General features: G+C 46.4%; 1 protein-coding gene across 3 annotated transcripts; it reads right to left on the bottom strand.

Moving 5' to 3' along the window:
* Positions 1 to 425: 425 nt before the first annotated feature.
* On the bottom strand, positions 426 to 3,321 carry LOC123437045 (protein NRT1/ PTR FAMILY 8.5-like). 3 transcript variants are annotated; one of them, XM_045115682.1, is made up of 4 exons: positions 2,943 to 3,321; positions 2,392 to 2,560; positions 2,099 to 2,316; positions 426 to 1,982 (listed from the first exon to the last, which is right to left on the bottom strand). In XM_045115682.1, the coding sequence occupies exons 2-4, from the start codon at positions 2,555 to 2,557 to the stop codon at positions 642 to 644; spliced, it is 1,725 nt and encodes a 574-aa protein (XP_044971617.1). In that variant the 5' UTR covers positions 2,558 to 2,560; positions 2,943 to 3,321; the 3' UTR covers positions 426 to 641. The 3 variants fall into 3 exon arrangements, with proteins under 3 accessions (XP_044971617.1, XP_044971616.1, XP_044971615.1); XM_045115681.1 differs by having other exon boundaries at positions 2,687 to 3,318; XM_045115680.1 differs by having other exon boundaries at positions 2,392 to 3,321.
* Positions 3,322 to 24,392: the final 21,071 nt, after the last annotated feature.

Below are 24,392 nucleotides of genomic sequence, written 5' to 3'. Positions count from 1 at the left end.
ACTGTCAAATCTGCATGCAAACTGAATCACACGGAAAAGTTTGCTGGTAGATCGGACGGTGTGCATGCTTCCTATCCAGTGACCACACACTAGTGTGATATCTCACAAAAAGCTATAGTCAGATGCCTAGTAGTTTCCATTTTTAAAATAAGAAACAAGTGGGCATGGAAGCAATTAGGCAACCACTAGGACGGTTTTTTTTATTTCATTTCACACATTTATTATGTTAGTTTTTATTATATGTTATTTTATCATTATTCATATATACTTACCGTATCGCCATTTTTAAAAACTGGTTATAGGCTATTTTCCCTAAGTATAGCATTATTCTTGAAATAGTACCTTTCAGAAATCGACTTAGACACAACACAACCTTATGCGACCAGTATAACCGAGAAACTACGATTACATTCATCCTAAGGATAAAGAACTGAAAATTATTCATCCATTGCTAAAAAAAAAAAAACGGCTTTCACATCTCCCAGCTTGTTAACCACACTCTCTGAGCATGTAGTACAAAACAAGAGTTATATTCAGCGAGACTTCTATGGCGCGTAATGCGGCCAAGTTACGTCAACATTCCTCCTCATAGTACGGTGCTCCATTAGCTAACTCGGCGGCGGCGGCGGCGGCGGCGGCGGCTAGTGGCGGAGGACTTGTTTGGGCGTGTACCGGGCGGCAAGCAGCAGGTAGAGCAGCAGGTTGCCGGCGCTGATGACGGCCCACAGCCAGAAGTAGTAGTCGAGGTGCCCCTCGTTGAGGTTTGGCGCCAGCCACCCGGGCCTCAACGCCGCCACCGCCGTCACCACCACCGAGTTGACGTAGAATCCCAGCGACAGCGCGAGGAAGGAGAAGGCGGAGCAGATGCTGCGCATCGACGCCGGCGCCTCGCCGTAGAAGAACTCGAGCTGCGCGATCCCGCAGAACACGTCCGACCCGGCCACCAGCACGAACTGCGGCACCTGCCACGCGATGCCCATCTTCATGCCCGCGCCGGCGACGCGCAGCCGCCGGCTCTCCACCAGCGCCGCCGTCGCCATCGCCAAGACCACCAGGACCCTCCCCACGCCCATCCGCTGCAGCTGAGACAGCCCGGCGCTCCCGGCTCGGCCCCACCTCCGGGCGAGCGGCATGATGACGGCGTCGTGCAGAAGCACCCACACGAGCATGAACACCACCTCGATCGACACCATCGACGCCACCGGCACCTTCACCCTCCCGACCAGCCTGTTGTCCATGGTCATCCCCTGCTGGATGAAGGTGGTGGTCATCTGCCCAAGCGACGCGGCGTACAGCACGCACGTCACCCAGATGGGCACCATGCGCGCCAGGATCTTGACGGCCTCCACCTCGCTCACCGTGCACAGACTCCACGGGCCTTCGTGGCCGTCGCCGCCGCTCTTCGCCGCGGCCTTGTCCAGACACCTGAGCCCTTTGGTGTGCGCCAGCTTCTGCAGGTCGTCGTCTTCCGCCACCTCGTGAAGGTCAAGGTCACCGCGATCCGCGGCTGCGGGCAGCCTGGCCTTCCTCTTCTTCACGGACGCCACCACCACCCTGAGGATGTCCCTGAGCGGGCTACCGGCGGGGAGCTGCACCCTGTACCAGGGCGTGCCGGCCAGGAAGCCCGCGGCCGCCAGGAGCAGGCAGAGCGCGGAGACGCCGAAGCCGAGCGCCCAGGACACGTTCTGCTGCAGCCACGACACGAGCGTCCCGGCGACGAAGATTCCGAGGTTGATGGCGCCGAAGAACCAGGTGAAGAAGGACTGCTTCCTCCGACTCTCCTCCGGGCTGCTGTCGTCGTACTGCTCCGCCCCGAACGGGAGGAGCGCCGACTTGACGCCCCCCGTGCCGATGGAGGTCAGGTACAGCGCAGCGAAGAAGACGGAGAACTGGGTCCGTGAGGCCGGCGGACACGAGAGCCCCTCGCACGACGACGGCCGGAAGGGCGAGATCGCCGCGGACAGGGTGAGCAGCACGAGGCCCTGCATCCATCCATTCGATTGACATTTTTCATTTCCCCATCGATCTCAACCACGGCTTTCGCCTGACGGACGGAATCAAAAGCGATGATGATATAAATAAAGAGGAGGAGACCGACAGCGAGGTAGAAGAGGAGCGAGGCGACGATGGTGTTGTACTTGCCCCAGCAGCTGTCGGCGAGGAAGGCGCCGATGACGGGCACGATGAAGGTGGTCCCGTTCCAGGTGTCGACGTGGGCGGCGTTGAAGGCGGTGGCGCCATGGAGCACGGTGCCCAGGTAGATGACCAGGTTCAGCGCAACGCCGGAGAAAGCGATGCTCTCCAGCAACTCGAAGCCTGCACAGCACAGTCAGTCAGTTCAACCACATGAATCAACGGAAAACGTCGTCGTCGTCTTTCTTACTTACTTACCCAGAACAATGGCAGGGCCTGTCCAGGTGAAGGGGCGCTGCTTCCTCGCCACCGCCGTCATCTTGGCAGCAGCGGCCGGCGACGAGGAGGAGGAGGAGGACGACGACGACGCGTGGCCGGACTCGAGCGTGGCCACCTCCTTACCATCACCAGCAGAGGACGCCATCGTCTGCAGGGCGCATCCAGATTCAGCGAGCATTGATCGACCGGGAGCAAAGATGGAAGGCTCTAACGTCGGACAGACCAAGGCAGCGGAATGAAATGAATGAAACAGTAATAACTGAAATTGAAATACCGCGAGAACGGAATGGACGCAAATCCCCCGGAATTGATGAGCTCGGCGGATTTGGCCGAGCGCGGTAATAAAAGTCAAGCTACAGGACGAGGCAGAGCGTCATCCCGCTCGCCCCCGGTCAGCAACCGGACGAGCATACCACGGACGGAGCGGAGAGGATAAACGAGCTGAGATCGAGTGGCCTCCCCGTCCTTCAACCAAACCCGCAGCCAGCGACGGCGCACCACTGCACTGAAAACCCAAAAGATGTGCGTACCTGGCCCGTCAGAGGCAGCCTTGGGCGTGCGGGCGCTCCTGTGGGACCTTCACGGTTGTTGGTGCGGAAGGTGGAGGAATAGGCGGCGGGTCATGTCACCTTCCCTTACAACCCAAGACACCAAGGCACCAAGGCAGCCGGGATTCGCCACGGAAGCCCCCGTTTCAAGCGGCCGGCCAGCTAGCTACGGCCTACCCAACCGGCAACCGATCTATCTATCTACCTATCTTATCTATCCATCCATCCGCCTGTCCTTGAATGCTTCTACTCTGGCGATGGCTGATGTGCATGGGACGTGGGCGGCGAAAGTGATGTATAGTACTAGCACAAGATCTCTGCTGATTAGCTGTTGCTCATTTCTGTCTTTGGCTTCAGACTTAAGCTCGGAGTAGACCAGGCATGCGCATTTGATAATGCATCCAGTTGTCAGTTGTCACTACATAACATTGGTACCTACAGTGACAGCGAGGAGAGTGGAAGGCTCTACTTGCATCCAGATTCAGACGAGCTGCTTGCTGCTACTAGTTTATGACTTGGGCGCTTGGCTCTACCTCTCGTCAACTCTTCATCAGCCACTAGGCAGGCAGGGAGCTGCGACTTGCGACATAGTAGCCGCGGGATTAGCTCGATCGACGAGCTAAAACTAGTAGCAGCAGCCAATGACCCAACCTTGCGTCTATCCGCGTCCACACCCACGGTACTAGTAGTCTATTGCCGATCCAGCTCAACTTGCAAATTGCCTATAGCTACTTGGGTTTCCTGGAACTGCTGGCGACGGGCAACCTCGCCATGTGACTCTCATGAATCCCAACAAATTCCTCAACTACTCATCTAGGCACATTAATTCAAGTTTGGTCTGCAAATGTGTTGCTGATGGTCAACAAGAACCGCTCGAGAGATGTATTGCTGGTTGCACCAAAAGTACACAAGAACGGTCCAGTCGCAGCGCCACTGTTTATTCACAACTGTAGCATATGGACTCAAATATAGGTCCATGTACAACATAGTCAAGCTGAGCCATTCCCGTGTTCCATAGGCGCTTCTATTATCTGGGAATACCGATTCATTATCGACGCCTCACCATTGAGGAGTGGAAGAATGTAGAGGAGCATCTAAATAAACGGTTGAGCAGTTGGAAAGACAAACTGTTATCAGTTGGAGGATGGTTGGTTTTGATTAACTTTGTCCTCATAAATATGGTTCTCTATATGCTTTCTTTTTTTCAACTTTCAAAAGGTGTCCTACAAAGACTGGACTATTTTAGATCCAGATTTTTTTTTGAAGGAGACGGTAAAAAGAAAAAATACAGGCTGACTAAATGAAGCGTGGTTTGTAGACCGAAAGACCAAGGTGGCCTTGGAATTCATGACCTGCAGGTCAAGAATGAGGCACTACTCAGTAGATGGTTATTCAAACTTCTTACTAAGGATGGTGTTTGGCAAACCATGCTGCGCAACAAGTATCTAGGCCAAAAGACGTTGTCCCAGGCATTTTGGAAACCTGGCGACTCGCACTTTTGGGTTGGACTAATGACGGCGAAGAAACATCTCTTTCGCTTTGGGTCTTTCGCAATAATGGACGGGTGTGATATTCACTTTTGGAAAAACATCTGGCTAGGCAATGTCAGTCTTCAAGAACAATATCCAGCCTTATACAACATTGCTCGCGATAAGAATACTACTATTCCACAGGTGCTTAGTTCATCCCCGCTGAATATTTCGTTCAGACAAGATTTGATTGCACCCCCCCCCCCCCCCCCCGACTTGCGTCATGGCACAATCTTTTATCCCGGCTGGATTCGATTAGCCTAACACAAGGCCGGGATATGTGTCGCTGGAACCTTACTACATCAGGGGCTTTCACCGTTGACTCTATGTATCGTGCGCTGACTCATTCTTAGGTACTAGTGAGTAATAACAAGAAAATTTGGAAGTCCATGATTCCACTAAAAGTGAAAATCTTTATGTGGTCTCTTTGTAGGGGAGTTGTGCTAACAAAAGACAACCTCGCACGACGCAACTGACAAGGGAATAAGAAGTGTTGTTTTTGTACTCACGATGAGATAATTAAACACCTATTTTTTCAATGCAAGTTTACACGTTCTACGTGGCCAGTCATCCAAATAGCGCCAAATTTGCATCCGTCAACAAGTGTTACCAATATTTTTGGTCATTGGTTGGATGGTATTCCAAATAGTATTAAAACGCTAATAAGGGTGGGAATGTATGCCTTAATTTGGTTGCTTTGGCTATGTAGAAATAATTTGGTTTTTAATGACAAAAAATATGCTTCTGCTCTGCAGGTTATTTTCCAGTGTACGCACTCGCTTCATACGTGGTCTATGCTACAACAACCGGAATACCAACCGCTATTCATGGCGGTGTGTATGCGATTGGCGCATGTGGCTATGGAGGTTTTTTCCCAACATGGGTGGCAGCATAACCTGCGGATCGATCCACCACCTCATTCGACATAGGCATATTGTTGGTCTATAGGACTCTAGTGTTGTCGATTTGTCATTTTTTATTTCATGAATTTTTATTAGAACTTCAAATTTGACTGTGTGCATCCTAGCTATGCAGAGGTCGGGTGTTACTCATAATGCTTTGTATCCGCTTGATGCTACATTTTCAGATAATAAAGTCGCCCTTTATCGAAAAAATGGGTGCTTCTATTCATATTGTCAGCATTCTGGGAATGGGGGTACCCAGACCTGCCTGCCTGCGGCCCAGAGTCGGCCCACTTCACGACGCAAACCAACGGGCCTGACATCACTCAAGGCAAGGCCCTCGTGAGGGGCCAAGCCTCACGAGGAGGAACGACATCAAGACCCGCAGGGGGGCTCCTCAGGACCCCTCCGGAGCGGCGGATATTCCCAGGCGAGGCCCGGCCTCCAGAGTCAAGGGTGACGCAAGGGAAGGACAGGCGAGCAGCAGACAGCAGGGCGGAGCAGTTTCCCCTTTAGTGCAAACGGGGCAAGGATTTACCAAGGTTCCAAAGGCATCTTCCAAAGGTTTCCCTTCTGGTGCAACAAGGCCGTCGCCGCCCGCCAGCAGGACATACGTCATCCTCGGGCCCGTCTCTGTAGCGCGCGCAGCGACTTTGCAGGCGAAGACCAGCTTTGGGCAGGGGAGCATGTTCCCCTGTTCCCCTTCAAAATTGGTCACTTTGGGATCCCTTCCCGCCGAAACGATAAGGGAAGAGGACCCGGGCCCCACTATATATAGAGGATAGGTTGCTTCGTAGAGGGGGATCCAATCCGAACCATTCATTCACCCACTAGCACCACGCAAAGCCACCCAGCCTCCGGAGGCGCCCAAGCACTATACTAGTTCATCCACCAACCTCCACGAGAGGCAATCCAGCAAAGCAGGAGTAGGGTATTACACTTCCCAGCGGCCTGAACCTGGGTAAACTGTCGTGTCCTTTGTCTTCCACACCATCGAGTGAGTTCTCTGCCTTGTTCATCGAGTAGCAAGCTTGGTGAGATGAGCCTGTGAGATATCTTTGCACACACCCCTGAGTACGAATCCTTAGGGTTTTGCGGAGCCCGAAATCCAACATTTGGCGCGCCAGGTAGGGGGCGTGTCAAGGTCTCTCCCACGACTCGACCCGCTAAAGCTGATCACACTCATGGCGGGGAGACAACAAATCCGCGCGGAGAGGCGGGCCGCCCGCGTGGCGCGGACGGTGCAGGTGGGCCGAGACACCTAGCGACGCTCCACCACCTCGACGGCTGGTGTGCACGCTGGATAGGCTTCCAACGGGCGTCGAGGGTTGCCGCCTTCACCAACCACATGGCGTCCCCTCGTCGCCTCGGCCCTTCCACACGCCCAGGCGGGTCCCTCCCCCATCCGAGTCTGTCAGCACCCGACGCACAGGCATGTCGCACTCCCGGTGGCGCATGAGCTCAGGCACCAAGACACCGCCTTCCGTCGCCGTGTCGAAGGCTCCGTGCACGATCTTGGGCGCGACGCCGCCGGCGAAACCCAAGTGCGCCCCCGTACGAGTCGCGCTCGTCGGCCCGCATCACCAGGGATTACGACGGGAGGACCACGCGGGGGCTCCCCGAACATCCACTCAGGCCCGCCCCTACTGGGGATCCGGCGGGAGCCACTTGAGGCACGAGATTTGGCCGCGCTGGGAAGGTGTGATCTAGCGCTCCCCGATATGCTTCACGGAGCAAGGAGGGAGTACTAGAGGCCCGACTACGTCAACCCTTGGAGGCGTCCACAGTCCGACAACGACTGCATCGATGCACCTTCGGGCTACGGAGGGGGCAACGCAGACCATCACTACCGCAGGAGGCACGCGCGCGACCCCGCGGGAACCCCCATGCAAACAGGTATGAACAACACCCTGGGGGTGGCCCACGGGGGTGGCCTCGCGGTTGTCCTCGCGGGGCACACCTGCTGGTCGGGAGCTGCTTCAGGTAGACATCTGCGTCTGGGGACCGGGGACCTCCCACCTTGGACAGGGTGGACGCGCCTTTGTGTCTAGGGCGAGGGGCTCCAGCTTGGGGACTGAGGGTCGAACACACGCCCATGTTTCCGGGCCAGACGATCCCAACCTGGGGGCCGGGGTGGTATACCCGCTCCTGCCTCTAGGGCGCGCGGCGCCCGCCTCGGGAATGGGGGTGGAACACACACCCATGTCGCCAGCGCGGGCTCTGTTCGATCGCCAGCTGGTGTTCGGGTACCCGCCGTTGCCCTTAGGTCAGGCTAGCCCGGCCTCGGGGCATGGCCCGGGGTACAAACGAGGGGACCTGGGGGCCCCGGCAAGGCGCGTTGGGGTGGCGCACCAGGGACTCGGGACTTACCATTTGGGCGAGCTCTTCGGCCAGCGACCTCTGAGGGCTCCTCCCACACTCGAGGGCTCGCTCAAGACGGACCACGCCGCGCCACGCCGCGCTCAAGACGGACCACGCCACGCTCGAGGACTACAAGCGGGGCATGCGCCTATGAGGCATGGGCCCCCTGAAGCGTCCCCAGGACGGGCATTGATACGTCCATTTTGCATCATGCTTTCATGTTGATATTTATTGCTTTATGGGCTGTTATATTACTTTGTGGTACCATATTTATGCCTTTTCTCTCTTATTTTGCAAGGTTTATTTGAAGAGGGAGAATTCAGGCAGCTGGAATTCTGGACTGGAAAAGGAGCAAATCTTAGTCCACTATTCTGCACATCTCCAAATGCCCTGAAAAGTTACGTGGATTTTTTTCGGATTATATAAAAAATACTAGGCGAAAGAAGTACCAGAGGGGGGCTGCCAGGGCGCCACAAGCCCTGCCACCGCCATCCCCCTGGTGGCGGAGTGGGGGCTTGTGGGCTCCCTGACGGCCCACTAGCCCCCCTCTTTCGCTATATGAAGGGTTTTGGTCCAAAAAAAAATCATTCGGGAGCTTTTTCATGGTTTCGCCGCCGCCACGAGGCGGAACTTGAGCAGATCCAATCTAGAGCTCCGACAGGACGATCCTGCCGGGGAAACTTCCCTCCCGGAGGGGGAAATCGTCGCCATCGTCATCACCAACACTCCTCTCGTCAGAGGGGAGGCATCTTCATCAACATCTTCATCAGCACCATCTCCTCTCCAATCTCTTGTTCATCTCTTGTAATCAATCTCCGTCTCACGACTCCGATTGGTACATGTAAGGTTGCTAGTAGTGTTGATTACTCTTTGTAGTTGATGCTAGTTGGATTACATGGTGGAAGAGTTTATGTTCAGATCCTTGATGCTATTCATTACACCTCTGATCATGATTATGATTATGCTTTGCGAGTAGTTACTTTTGTTCCCGAGGACATGGGATAAGTCATGCTGATAATAGTCATGTGAATTTGATATTCGCTCGGTATTTTGATATCTGTATGTTGTTTTTCCTCTAGTGGTGTTATGTGAACGCCGAATACATAACACTTCACCATATTTTGTCCTAGAGGAAGGCATTGGGAAGTAGTAAGTAGATGATGGGTTGCTGGAGTGACAGAAGCTTAAACCCCAGTCTATGTGTTGCTTCATGAGGGGCTGATTTGGATCCACTAGTTTAATGCTATGGTTAGACTTTGTATTAATTCTTCTTTTGTAGTTGCGGATGCTTGCGAGAGAGGTTAATCATAAGTGGGATGCTTGTCCAAGTAAGGGCAGTACCCAAGCGCCGGTCCACCCACATATCAAACTATCAAAGTAACGAACGCGAATCATATGAACATGATGAAACTAGCATGACAGAAATTCCCGCGTGTCCTCGGGAGCGTTTTTCCTCCTATAAGACTTTGTTCAGGCTTGTCCCTTGCTACAAAAGGGATTGGACCACTTGCTGCACCGTTGCTACTACTTGTTACTTGTTACGTTTTGCTTGCTACGTTTCACCTCGCTACACAATCACTTGTTACCGCTACTTTCAGTGCTTGCAGTTATTACCTTGCTGAAATCCGTTTATTAGAGCCTTCTGCTCCTCGTTGGGTTCGACACTCTATTAGAGCATATATCTCCATATGTGGTTTTGGTAATTGATGACAACTCCTATGGACTAATGGTTGCTTTAAGTTATATTTATAGGACTTGTCCATAGACACTTTTTGAAGTCCATCTGTTGGGTTCAAGGAGTTTATATGATGACCAAGATGTTATTCAAGGTATTATCCAAATAATGGTCATAGAAACACTAGGTTGATCAAGATCTCAGACAAAGAGTAAATCAAGATGATCAACACACAAAGCGTACAAGATGTACCGAGAGCGATCAAGTTATCCCATGGTATGGTAAGCATTGTCCATTACGTGTTTGTGTACTAACCCATGGTCTTTGTGAGACTCCTATGTGGGGGTTAGGTGTGCTTCCATTGGACTTGCGTCAAAACGAAGATCTCATACAACCCATGAAGGATGACGTCAAGTGGTGATCGTCATCAAGATTGTGGTGTGCAAGTTCAAGCGGATCAGCACGAATATATCATTGAAACTATTGTCAATGATCATGTGCTGACAAGGACAACCTCATGTGCTAACAAGGACAAGATCAAGATAAGCATTCCTGAGCACTACATGCTTGATTCTTGTGGATGTTCACATGGTGGACAGGACAAGATCAAGATAAGCATTCTTGAGAACTTCATGCTTGATTCTTGTGGATGTTCACATGGTGGACAAATGAAGATGAATACATAAGCTAGGCTTTCCGCATTGTGTATGGGAAAGCTACTTGAAGACTTCATCATGTCTTGCTTTCAACTTGAGCCAAGAAGGAACAACAACATCAAGCTCAGGTGAAAGGGCTAACTCAAAGGTATAAGTTCCTTTGACGTTAGTTGTGCGGAGTGATGATCAGCGAATAAAAGTATACACTCAAGTATGGATCATCAGTACTCTTTTATGATTCTTGAGTCCTTAGGGATCCCGCACTATTAAGAGGGGATCACAGGTTTTGCGATGAACTTGCTCAAACTACATCTTCACTTTCTGTTCAGACCACATCTCCACTGCTCTGCTGTTATCTGTAAACAGAACCAGTGCCTCGGACATCCGGCCTCCTCCGGACGTCCGAGGGCCGGACGTCCGACAACTTCGGAATTCCGGAATCCTATACCAGAGAAATCAGAGCCATATAACTCGGACTTCCGGTTCTCTCCGGACGTCCGAGGCCCGGATAGCCGACCAGCTTCGGAATTCCGGAACTATGCACCAGAGAAACTTGACCCATATAACTCGGACTTCCGGCTCCCTCCGGACGTCCGAGGGCCCGTCAAGGCTCGGACGACCGACAGGCTTCGGAAATCCGGTGCCCTGCACCAGAAGAACATGTGCTCTATAACTCGGATTTCCGGCTCCCTCCGGACGTCCGAGCGCCGGACGTCCGACACCCGTCGGAAATCCGGAACCTACCACCATTAGAACTTGTGCTGTATAACACGGACTTCCGGGCCACTCCGGACGTCTGTATGCTGATGAATTCAAATATGTTCTGGCACACCTACAGGCCTCGGACGACCGACCCCTGTCGGACGTCCGACCACTGATGAATTCAGAAGAGTTCCAGTCATGCCTACCTGTGTGACTTATTGCACCTCCAACGGCTCTTTTTCTCTCCCCACTATAAATACCCCCCTCCCACTTCGTGAGAGGGTTGCCTAACACAGCCTTATCCTCATAAGAACACATTTCCACCTCACACACATTTTGCTCACTCCAAATCTTAGATCCCAAGAGCATTTGTGAGCCCCTTTGAGAGTTGTTCCAATCAAAAGATAGATCTTCTCCCTCTCCTTCTCTCAACCCAAGCTATTTGTGATTTGAGCAAGTTTTGAGCATTCCCCGTGATCTTGTTACTCTTGGAGGTTGGAGACTCCTAGGCGGTAGGAGTTCTTCGGAGAGGAATCAATCCGTGTGATTTCCCCCGGAAAAGTTTGTGAGGGTTTGGAAGCCACCTCAAAGGCTTACCACTAGTGGTTGAGAAACGCCTTCATGGTGTTATCTCAAAGGGAGAATAGGGTGAGCCTTCGTGGCGTTGGTGTGCCTTCGTGGTAACATCCACCTCTCTAACGGTGACTAGCTTCCCTCCAAGGAAGTGAACATCGGGATACATCTTCGTCTCAGTGACCTTGGTTATCCTTAACCCTAATTCCTTACTTGTGGTTTACTTGTGTTATTTGAGCATACATATATTGCATATTGCTTGTGCTCATTATATTGTGTTGGCCATTTCTTGTACAAGATTAATCATTCAAGCATACCCTCTATATCCACACGTACATACTTGCAACCCTTGATATATCGTGTGATATAGTGTGATCTAGTATCTTGTGTTATTTACCCACTTGTCGTGTGATATAGCTCAAGTAAGTTTGTGTAACTTACTTGTGCTTGTTAGTAACTGCATTGCGTCCATCTTGGTAGATCGTGTTGTTGATACACGTTGCAGTGCCTAGTGCATTTAGGATTTGTGCTTGACAAGTACCCTCTTAGTTTATTTCCGCATTAGGTTCAAGCCAAATCTAAAGAAGTTTTTAAATAGCCTATTCACCCCCCCTCTAGGCGTCATCAAGGTCTTTTCAATTGGCATCAGAGCTAGGTCTCTCTTTAATTAGGTTTCACGACCTAGAGAGTATCGATGTCGACTATTGGATTAGTGCACAATGGCATCTTTGACTTTGATGGCACAAATTATACCCTATGGAGAATTCGTATGCTTCATCACTTTCGGGACATGGGCCCAAATACTTTACGAATTGTTCTTGTAGGGATTGCCGACAAAAGGAATGATGCATCTTCATCTACTAATGAAATGTATCTTGATTGTGAGGCCTTTCTTGCCATTCATCGAACCATAAGTCCTGAAGTGTTCAAGTCTATCTCGACTTGCAAGTCAGCTCATGAAGTTTGGACTAAACTTGAAGATATATATGGTGGGTCCAATCTTGATGAAAGACGGTATTATGATGAAGGAGTTGGTGCATGAGCTCTTCACTCTTTTCGATCTTAAAGAGTCCACCACTACTCCCATATCAGATTGCTTGCACACCTCAACATCTTCAATCTCACAAGGTAATGACATGGTGAGTGAAGAAATATATGTTGATGAAAATGGCATAGCCTCTATGGACACGAGCATATCTAGCACCACACATAGTGTAAATTATTGTGCTGATAGGTCATGCATTTCACCTAAAGATTCCTTGACAAATGTGTGTGGTGATATGCCTGCTTCCTCGTGTCCTCTTGATCAAAATATCTTGTTTCTCCCTAGTTGCTCTATGACTAACCATTTAAGGGAAATCAAGAAATATGAAGTACTTTTGGCTAATGAAGAATCTGATTCACCAAAAGAATCATCATCAACTCCTCCAGTTCACATGTGCCTCATGGCAAGAGGTAATAATGAGGTATCATCTTCCCTGTGCAATAACGATGATATTTGCGATGAGGATGATGATGATGATGACTTGACTGAAAATATCTATGTGATCAGTAAAATTCTTCATAAAGCTAAAAATAACTCTCTTCAAAGGTTCCAAGATGTTCTTGCTTACTTTGAAAACTGTAATGATTCACTTAATCATGAACAAGCTAAAAGTGAACAACTTGAACATGAACTTGAGAAGAGTCATCAAGCATGTAGAGACTTAAGATCTTCAAAAGGAGAGATTTAAGTTGCTCATGATAAACTTAAAAGGGATTTTGAGGTCCTTCTCGTTGAATGCAATAATGTCAAGGGAGAGCTCATCAAAACCTCTAAGATCTATGAGGAGCTTCAATCTACTCATGAGAAGTCTCTATTTGCTACTTACTCCTCTCATATTGTTGATGATACCTGTACATCTAACTCTACCTCTTTTGAAGTATCAACATTGAAGGAGAATGTTGAGCTACGTGCTCAACTTGATTTACTAACTAGCAATTATGGGAAGTTGGAAGAAAACCATGTAATGCTCACAAGCTCTCATGCCGATCTTCTAACATCCTATAATGTGCAAAAGTTAGCTCATGAGGCTATCATCACCAAGGTAACATCAAGCGAGCCTCATGTGGACAATGGCACTACTTCTGGTCAAAGTACTATATTTCCATGTGCTAGTCCTCGTAATTCGTCTACTCATAATGTTGCTACCTCATGTGATGAATTACTTTCCTTGCCTTGTTCCTCTAACATTGAAGCCTACACTTCCTCTAGTACTTGCATTGATACTAACCGTGCAGAGGAAATCAAAGAGCTCAAGGCCGAAGTCACTTCTTTGAAGAAAGACGTGGAACAGTGTCATGAAGGGATGCCCACACTCAACAACGTCCTGTGTGAGCAAACATCTCCGAATGACAAAAATGAGTTTGGAGTAAACTCAAACAAGAACAAGAGGGGCCTAGAACAAGTCAAGAATTCGGCCAAAATCATTTGCTTCAAGTGCAAAGTTAAAGGGCACCATGTTAGATCTTGCCCTCTGAAGACGAAGTCTCAAAGTCACAAGCAACAAGGGAAGCGGCCACAAACTCAATCACATATTCAACTACAAGTTGAAGGAAGGCCTCTTCTCAATAAGACCCAAACCAACACTCCCCAAGGTGAGAAATCAACTGGGAAGAAAACAAAGGGTAGATGTTGCTGCTTATGTCGTGAGAAGGGTCACGTTGCTTCGTCTTGCACAAGAGGTAACTTATCCAACCCAATCACTATTGATGATATCTATTCCCTTGGGAAGGATAAGGTTGGCAATGTGTTTGCCAAGTTTGTTGGTACTCAAAATGGTGTCAAGAAAAGAACCATTTGGGTTGCCAAGCCTATTGTGATTAACCTCTTAGGACCCAACGTAGTTGGGGACCAACAAGCTCAAACTTGATCAATAGGTGACTATGGAGGACACTAGAGACTTGGATACATAATGAAGAATCAAGGGGTCTTCATCATTCATATTATCTCAAGCCAAGTCATTTGGATTATCGAGTTTCTATCTTATATCCAATGTGCCTCCTTACGGTAACTTATACTTAAACTGTTTACATTGTTAGGTGCATGCCCCCTTTTGCATGTTGTGGTTTTGTACCTTGCATGCGTTTGTATATGTTGTGCTTCCAACTTGCTTATCTTGAGTAATCAAGTACGTGTTGCTTTGCACATCATGTACATGTGAGTCTTGTATTGAGCCTATTTGCATCTTGTCTGTATTTTTGTTGGCTCTTGTGAGAGATTAATGGATTATCCCATTGTGGGGGAGTGATGTGCTTTGCACACCCCTCAATCCTATAAATGTGTATACATGGGGAATACCACTTAGTTTTGATATTTCAAGATTATCTAGTTTCTATGTGGTATGTCCTACTCATGAGAAATTCAAATTCCATATGATCCATTAATTATCTCTTGTTGGTTTCAATTTGCCACTTGTTAATATTGTTGGTTATCACATTATGGGGGAGTAATGTGCTATGTGCATATTACAAACATAGAAAATGTGTACATTTGACGTATTGCCACTTAGCATTGATATTGTAAACTATCTTGTTCCTAGGTGGCATGTTAGCTCTACAAGTGTCATATGCTTGCATTTTATGGGTAAAGATGATCTTGGATATACTTGTGATCTACCAATGAGTATCATTTCAAAAATACTTCTTGTCCTTGACAATTGGTATTCCCATCATATGATTGGAATTGATAATCATCTTTACATTGGATTTTGTGTTTCATTTGTCTTTCTTGCCTCTTATGAATCTATTTTTAACATGTCTAGTGTGGTTATAGTTATAGAGAAAGTGATGATCCCATCGTGTGCGTTTTGTATTCAAATGCAAATTCTATATAATGCACGTCCCTTGGGGGAGCTATCCTATTCCCTTTAAAAACACTCTCTTTATTCACCCATCATAAAATCATTTGATCCCCATCAAGTGTGTGTTGATGGGAGGCAAGTCCTGCTCTTTATGATGCTTTGTGCCATCATGAAAATTTGTAGAGGGCTTTGTTTGTTGGAACCTAGCTCTCTCTTAGAAACTAGATACCTTTGTTTGTTTTCCTTCAATTGGTTTCTTGTTGCCTTCTATTTGACATGTGTCAATGGATATCTCATTCCTTGATGTACCTTTTAATTGATATCTTTCAAGTGATAGTTCTTTTGTTTTAGGATCTTATTGTCACTTGATATCTTGTCTTTTGATGACTTATCAACTTTGTGTTGAGTTGATTCTTGAGAGTCTTGAGCATGCATATCTAGCTACTATATACAACTTCTTTTGCTTGCTTTCCTCCTTTGACCCAATATATAAGGGAAACTCCACCCTGTCATAAATTGGCTAAAGTGTGCATGAAATTCAAATTCATATCTATATGCACATATGTGTGTGGAGTTTGTCCTATGTATTGCTGGTTTTCTAACTCTTTGGTCCCAATGAGTCTGGGCACCATTTTGTTTGTTTTGTTGTTCCAGGAACAACTGGAGATGCATTGGATGCTCGGCTCACCTATAAGGAATATGTTGAGACCATGTGATTATTGGAGCCAAGTTAGGATGATCAAAGAACAACTATCTACTACATCAATCCAAAGTTGTCTCGGTAACAAGTATCCACTTCATGCATTCTTTTCTTGCAAATGATCCAACCTGCCTTTTCTTTTCCAGGTTGCATCATGGCATGAATCTCTTGATTTGTTCTCGTAGTACTTGTTTGCTTTCTCAAAGCATCCGAACGATGATGTCTTACTGCTAGTTGGGATGTCTTTGATGTTCGTATGTTGGAAGTTCATATTATACAATAAGAAAATATTAGGCCATGTGCTATGCTTCCAAGCAAAAGATCTCATTGATATATTTATGACTTCCCTTTTTGGATATCTAGTGTTCTTCCTTCTTGTAACCATTTCGTGTGTACATCCTTCTTTGTGGATATATATATCATCATGATTGTCTTCTACTTAGAATCTTGGTCACATGAGAGAAGTTACATCTCTAATTGATATCCTCTTTTCTTTCACGTCCACCGCTGCATTTCCTTTTTCGGTTTTGGTGGCAACGTGAAAGGATTTGTTTTGAGTGCATATCTTATTTTCCTACATCTTGGTGCACTCTTTGGCCGTGAAGATTATTTTTCCTCATGCTTGTCTTGATGAGGGTTTTGCCATCTTCAATTAGTATCCCTCCTCTTGACAAGATTCTTACTTCCTATCTTCACAATGGGTTGTCACAAGTGTTGGTTCTTATTTTGTTTATTAGTAAGCTTGTGAACCCATTTTCTAGTATGTGTGTGTGGGAATGATATGTCTTGCACTTTGTATCTCATATTCATCAAGACTATGTTGATGAGCAATGCTCATCCTTATCTTAAGTCTTCTCAAGTGCTTTGCCATGACTCACACACATTACTTTGGTTGAGCTTATTCTTAAGTTGCTTCCTTTACATGTTGCTCAACCATTAGTTTTGTGCAATTGATATGCCTATTGTCTCATCTATCTTCTTGCACTCGTTGTGTGTGTCTATTAACTCTGGGGGAGCAACGATCCTATTTTGTGCACCTGTGTCAAATACAAAAATCTCATATTAGTGCACAAATCATGGGGAGCTTCTCTAGTTTTTGATAAAGCACTATGTTGCCTCTATCATAATATCTCTTATTCATGTGGTTCGAAGGACCATATGATTGTTTGTTCCATCTGGAATTCTTTGATTGCTTGGCTCCATCTTTGTATGTCTTTGTGGCATACGATCCTTTTATTTGCAATCTTTGGGTCCTCAATATAGTTTGTTTTCCTCCAACTACTTATCATTGTATTTGTGTATTTTTCTGCACTCATTTGCTGAGAAGTACACACTTTTTGGAGGACCACCTACTATTTTGGCTTTCTAAACTTGTCGTCCATTTTGGCAATCGATGCCAATGGGGGAGAAGTTTAGAGAGTTTACTTTGGATATGTTTAGAGGGTTTTTCTTTTATTGTGTAAGCATTTACATCTTGCACACATGCATTATTACCTTGTATGTGTGCGCTTGGTTATGCTTATCTCCTTATATAAACTCTCTTGAAGTGGTTGTCTTCAATTACCAAAATGGGGGAGATTGTTAGAGCATATATCTCCATATGTGGTTTTGGTAATTGATGACAACTCCTATGGACTAATGGTTGCTTTAAGTTATATCTATAGGACTTGTCCATAGACACTTCTTGAAGTCCATCTGTTGGGTTCAAGGAGTTTATATGATGACCAAGATGTTATTCAAGGTATTATCCAAAGAATGGTCATAGAAACACTAGGTTGATCAAGATCTCAGACAAAGAGTAAATGAAGATGATCAACACACAAAGCGTACAAGATGTACCGAGAGCGATCAAGTGATCCCATGGTATGGTAAGAATTGTCCATTACGTGTTTGTGTACTAACCCATGGTCTTTGTGAGACTCCTATGTGGGGGTTAGGTGTGCTTCCATTGGACTTGCATCAAAAGGAAGATCTCATACAACCCATGAAGGATGACGTCAAGTGGTGATCGTCATCAAGATTGTGGTGTGCAAGTTCAAGCGGATGAGCACGAATATATCATTGGAACTATTGTCAATGATCATGTGCCGACAAGGACAACCTCATGTGCTAACAAGGACAAGATCAAGATAAGCATTCCTGAGCACTACATGCTTGATTCTTGTGGATGTTCACATGGTGGACAGGACAAGATCAAGATAAGCATTCTTGAGAACTTCATGCTTGATTCTTGTGGATGTTCACATGGTGCACAAATGAAGATGAATACATAAGCTAGGCTTTCCGCATTGTGTATGGGAAAGCTACTTGAAGACTTCATCATGTCTTGCTTTCAACTTGAGCCAAGAAGGAACAACAACATCAAGCTCAGGTGAAAGGGCTAACTCAAAGGTATCAGTTCCTTTGACGTTAGTTGTGCGGAGTGATGATCAGCGAATAAAAGTATACACTCAAGTATGGATCATCAGCACTCTTTTATGATTCTTGAGTCCTTAGGGATCCCGCACTGTTAAGAGGGGATCACAGGTTTTGCGATGAACTTGCTCAAACTACATCTTCACTTTCTGTTCAGACCACATCTCCACTGCTCTGCTGTTATCTGTAAACAGAACCAGTGCCTCGGACATCCGGCCTCCTCCGGACGTCCGAGGGCCGGACGTCCGACAGCTTCGAAATTCCAGAATCCTATACCAGAGAAATCAGAGCCATATAACTCGGACTTCCGGTTCTCTCCGGACGTCCGAGGCCCGGATAGCCGACCAGCTTCGGAATTCCGGAACTATGCACCAGAGAAACTTGAGCCATATAACTCGGACTTCCGGCTCCCTCCGGACGTCCGAGGGCCCGTCAAGGCTCGAACGACCGTCAGGCTTCGGAAATCCGGTGCCCTGCACCAGAAGAACATGTGCTCTATAACTCGGATTTCCGGCTCCCTCCAGACGTCCGAGCGCCGGACGTCCGACACCCGTCGGAAATCCGGAACCTACCACCAGTAGAACTTGTGCTGTATAACACGGACTTCCGGGCCACTCCGGACGTCCGTATGCTGATGAATTCAAATATGTTCTCGCACACCTACAGGCCTCGGACGATCGACCCCTGTCGGACGTCCGACCGCTGATGAATTCAGAAGAGTTCCAGTCATGCCTACAGGTCTCGGACGACCGACCCCTGTCGGACGTCCGGACCCTCACGGACGCCCGGACTTCCGACAAATGTCGGACGTCCGGACCCTGTGTGACTTATTGCACCTCCAACGGCTCTTTTTCTCTCCCCACTATGAATACCCCCCCCACTTCGTGAGAGGGTTGCCTAACACAGCCTTATCCTCATAAGAACACATTTCCACCTCACACACATTTTGCTCACTCCAAATCTTAGATCCCAAGAGCATTTGTGAGCCCCTTTGAGAGTTGTTCCAATCAAAAGATAGATCTTCTCCCTCTCCTTCTCTCAACCCAAGCTATTTGTGATTTGAGCAAGTTTTGAGCATTCCCCGTGATCTTGTTACTCTTGGAGGTTGGAGACTCCTAGGCGGTAGGAGTTCTTCGGAGAGGAATCAATCCGTGTGATTTCCCCCGGAAAAGTTTGTGAGGGTTTGGAAGCCACCTCAAAGGCTTACCACTAGTGGTTGAGAAACGCCTTCTTGGTGTTATCTCAAAGGGAGAATAGGGTGAGCCTTCGTGGCGTTGGTGTGCCTTCATGGTAACATCCACCTCTCTAACGGTGACTAGCTTTCCTCCAAGGAAGTGAACATCGGGATACATCTTCGTCTCAGTGACCTTGGTTATCCTTAACCCTAACTCCTTACTTGTGGTTTACTTGTGTTATTTGAGCATACATACATTGCATGTTGCTTGTGCTCATTATATTTTGTTGGCCATTTCTTGTACAAGATTAATCATTCAAGCATACCCTCTATATCCACACGTACATACTTGCAGCCCTTGATATATCGTGTGATATAGTGTGATCTAGTATCTTGTGTTATTTACCTACTTGTCATGTGATATAGCTCAAGTAAGTTTGTGTAACTTACTTGTGCTTGTTAGTAACTGCATTGCGTCCATCTTGGTAGATCGTGTTGTTGATACACATTGCAGTGCCTAGTGCATTTAGGATTTGTGCTTGACAAGTACCCTCTTAGTTTATTTCCGCATTAGGTTCAAGCCAAATCTGAAGAAGTTTTTAAATAGCCTATTCACCCCCCTCTAGGCGTCATCGAGGTCTTTTCACACTCTTACTTATAGAAAGGACTACGATTGATCCCCTATACTTGTGGGTCATCAAGACTCTTTTCTGGCGCCGTTGCCGGGGAGCGAAGCGCCTTTGGTAAGTGGAAATTGGTAAGGAAACATTTTTATATTGTGCTGAAATTTATTGTCACTTGTCACTATGGAAACTGTTCCTTTGAGGAGTTTGTTCGGGGTATCTTCACCACGAACGGAAGCACATGGAGTTGTTCCTCAACCTAAGGTACCTACTGAAAATATATTTTATGAAATTCCTTCAGGTATGCTTGAGAAACTGATGGCTAATCCTTTCACAGGAGATGGATCTTCACATCCAGACTTGCATATGATCTATGTATATGAAGTTTGTGGTTTATTTAAGCTTGTAGGTTTGCCCGAGGATGAGGTAAAGAAGAAAGTCTTTCCTTTATCTTTGAAGGATAAGGCGTTGACATGGTATAGGCTATGTGATGATACTGGATCATGGGACTACAATCGGTTGAAATTGGAATTTAATCAAAAGTTCTATCCTATGCATTTAGTACATCGTGATCGGAATTTTATTTATAACTTTTGTCCTCGTGACAGGGAAAGCATAGCTCAAGCTTGGGGGAGGCTTAAATCAATGCTATATTCATGCCCCAATCATGAGCTCGAGAGAGAAATCATCACTCAAAACTTTTATGCTCGGCTTTCTCATGAAGATCGTACCATGCTTGACACTTCTTGTACCGGTTCTTTTATGAAGAAGGATATTGATCACAAGTGGAATTTATTGGAGAGAATCAAACGCAACTCTGAAGATTGGGAGCTGGAGGAAGGTAAGGAGTCAGGTATGAATTTCCAGTTTGATTGCGTTAAATCTTTTGTTGAGACAAACACTTTTAGAGATTTTAGCGCTAAGTATGGACTTGACTCTGAGATAGTAGCTTCTCTATGTGAATCTTTTGCTGCTCATGTTGATCTTCCCAAAGAGAAGTGGTTTAAATACCATCCTCCTGTAGAAAGCAATATAGCCAAAACCAATCTAGTTGAGGAGAAAGTCATTGCTTTTAGTGATCCTGTTGTTCCTTGTGCTTACACTGAGAAACCACCATACCCTGCTAGGATAAAGGATTATTCTAGAGCTCCAACTGTGATACGTAGGGGTTACATTAGACCACTTGCACCCCCTATGGAGATTAGAGTTGAACCTAGTGTTGATATTATCAAAGATCTCTTAGCCGAAGACATAGATGGGCATGTTATCAAATTCTGTGAGGACTCCGCTAGAATTGCTAAACCACACGCGAAAGACAAACACGGACCTGTAGTTGGCCTGCACGTTGTTTCTGTCAAGATAGGAGATCACTGTTACCATGGTTTATGTGATATGGGAGCTAGTGTTAGTGAAATACCCCGTTCTCTATATGATGAAATCAAAGATGAGATTGCACCTGCTGAGTTAGAACCCATTGATGTCAGTATTACGCTAGCTAATAGAGTCACTATCTGCCCTCTGGGAATTGTGAGAGACGTAGAAGTCCTGTGTGGTAAGACGAAGTATCCTACTAATTTCCTCGTCCTTGGTACTGCACAAGATAGATTTTGTCCCATCATATTCGGTAGACCCTTTCTCAACACTGTCAATGCTCACATTGATTGCACTAAGCAGGCCGTCACTTTTAGTTTCGAGGGTGTGTCTCATGAATTTAACTTCTCCAAGTTTGGAAGACAACCCCATGAAAGAGAGTCGTCTGGTAGGGATGAAATCATTGCTCTTGCCTCTATTGCCGTACCTCCTACGGATCCTTTAGAGCAATATCTGTTTGAGCATGAAAATGATATGCATATGAAGGAGAGAGATGAGATAGATAAAATTGTCTTAGAACAATATCCTATTCTCACGAATAATCTGCGTGTTGAACTGCTTGGGGATCCTCCCCCACGAAAGGGTGATCATGTGTTCGAGCTTAAACAGTTGCCTGATACTCTTAAGTATGCCTATCTTGATGAGAAGGAGATATATCCCGTCATTTTTAGTGCTCTCCTCTCAGAGCACGAAGAGAAGAAGTTACTAAGAACTCTGAGGAAGCACCGTGCTGCTATTGGATATACTCTTGATGATCTTAAGGGTATTAGTCCTACTCTATGTCAGCACAAGATTAAAACCCATCCCGACTTTAAACCAGTTGCTGATCATCAAAGGAGATTGAATCCTAAGATGAAAGAGGTCGTTAGAAAAGAAATATTAAAGCTTCTAGAAGCAGGAAACATTTATCATGTTGCTCATAGTGATTGGGTAAGTCCAGTACATTGCGTACCTAAGAAGGGAGGTATCGCCATCGTTCCTAATGATAAGGATGAACTAATCCCACAAAGGATTATTACCGGCTATGACTTCCGAAAACTGAACAAGGCAACCAGGAAAGATCATTATCTTTTGCCGTTTATCGACAAAATGCTAGAAAGGCTATCAAAACACACACACTTCTGCTTTCTAGATGATTATTCAGGTTTCTCGCAAATACCTGTTGCACAATCTGATCAAGAGAAAACCACTTTCACCTGCCCCTTCGGTACCTTTGCCTATGGACGTATGCCTTTTGGCTTATGTAATGCACCTGCCACCTTTCAAAGATGTATGATGGCTATATTCTATGAATTTTGTGAAAAGATTGTCGAGGTTTTCATGGATGACTTCTCCATTTACGGGTCTTCCTTTGATCATTGCCTCAGCAACCTTGATCGAGTCTTACAGAGATGCGAAGAAACCAACCTCGTCTTGAATTGGGAGAAGTGCCACTTTATGGTTAACGAAGGTATCGTCTTAGGACACAAAATCTCTGAAAGAGGCATTGAAGTTGATAAGGCTAAGGTTGATGCAATTGAGAAAATGCCTTGCCCCACAGATATCAGAGGTATACGAAGTTTCCTAGGTCATGCTGGTTTCTATAGAAGGTTCATTAAAGACTTCTCTAAGATTTCTAGGCCTCTTACCAACCTCTTGCAGAAGGATGTTCCTTTTGTTTTTGATGAGGATTGTGAGGAAGCCTTCGAAATACTTAAGAAGGCTTTGATAACCGCACCTATTGTTCAACCACCTGACTGGAACTTGCCCTTTGAAATCATGTGCGATGCTAGTGATTATGCTATTGGTGCTGTTCTACGACAAAGAGTTGACAAGAAGTTGAATGTCATTCACTACGCTACTAAAACTCTAGACAGTGCCCAAAGAAACTATGCCACTACGAAGAAGGAATTTTTAGCAGTCGTGTTTGCATGTGAAAAGTGAAGATCTTATATAGTTGACTCCAAAGTCACTATTCACTCTGATCATGCTGCTATTAAGTACCTTATGGAGAAGAAGGACGCTAAGCCTAGACTGATCAGATGGGTTCTCCTGCTACAGGAATTTGATTTGCACGTCGTTGACCGAAAGGGTGCTGATAACCCTGTAGCAGATAACTTGTCTAGGCTTGAGAATGTCCTTGATGACCCACTACCTATTGATGACAGCTTTCCTCATGAGCAATTAAATGTCATTCGCACTTCACATAGTGCACCGTGGTATGCCGATTATGCAAACTATATCGTAGCCAAATACATACCACCCAGTTTCACCTATCAGCAAAAGAAGAAATTATTCTTTGATTCGAGACACTACTTTTGGGACGATCCTCACCTTTATAAGGAAGGAGTAGATGGTGTTATTAGACGTTGTGTGCATGAACATGAACAGGGACAAATCTTGCAGAAGTGTCATTCTGAAGCTTACGAAGGATACCACGCTGGAGATAGAACTGCCCATAAGGTATTGCAATCAGGTTTCTATTGGCCTACTCTCTTCAAGGATGCCCGTAAGTTTGTCTTGTCTTGTGACGAATGCCAAAGAATAGGGAATATCAGTAAGCGTCAAGAAATACCTATGAACTATTCACTTGTCATTGAACCATTTGATGTCTGGGGCTTTGATTATATGGGACCCTTCCCGAGTTCCAATGGTACACTCACATCTTAGTTGCTGTGGATTACGTCACTAAGTGGGTAGAAGCTATCCCCACTAAAAATGCTGATCATCACACCTCTATTAAAATGCTTAAAGAAGTCATTTTCCCAAGATTTGGAGTCCCTAGATATTTGATGACTGATGTCGGTTCACACTTCATTCATGGTTTTTTCCGCAAGATGCTAGCTAAGTATGATGTAAACCATAGAGTTGCATCTCCTTATGATCCTCAGTCTAGTGGTCAAGTGGAGTTGAGTAATAGGGAGATCAAA

Source organism: Hordeum vulgare, chromosome 1H (genome assembly GCF_904849725.1).
Source record: "Hordeum vulgare subsp. vulgare chromosome 1H, MorexV3_pseudomolecules_assembly, whole genome shotgun sequence".
NCBI lineage: Eukaryota > Viridiplantae > Streptophyta > Magnoliopsida > Poales > Poaceae > Hordeum > Hordeum vulgare.
Note: the sequence above shows the minus strand (reverse complement) of the source record. Positions and strands in the feature narration are given on the sequence as shown.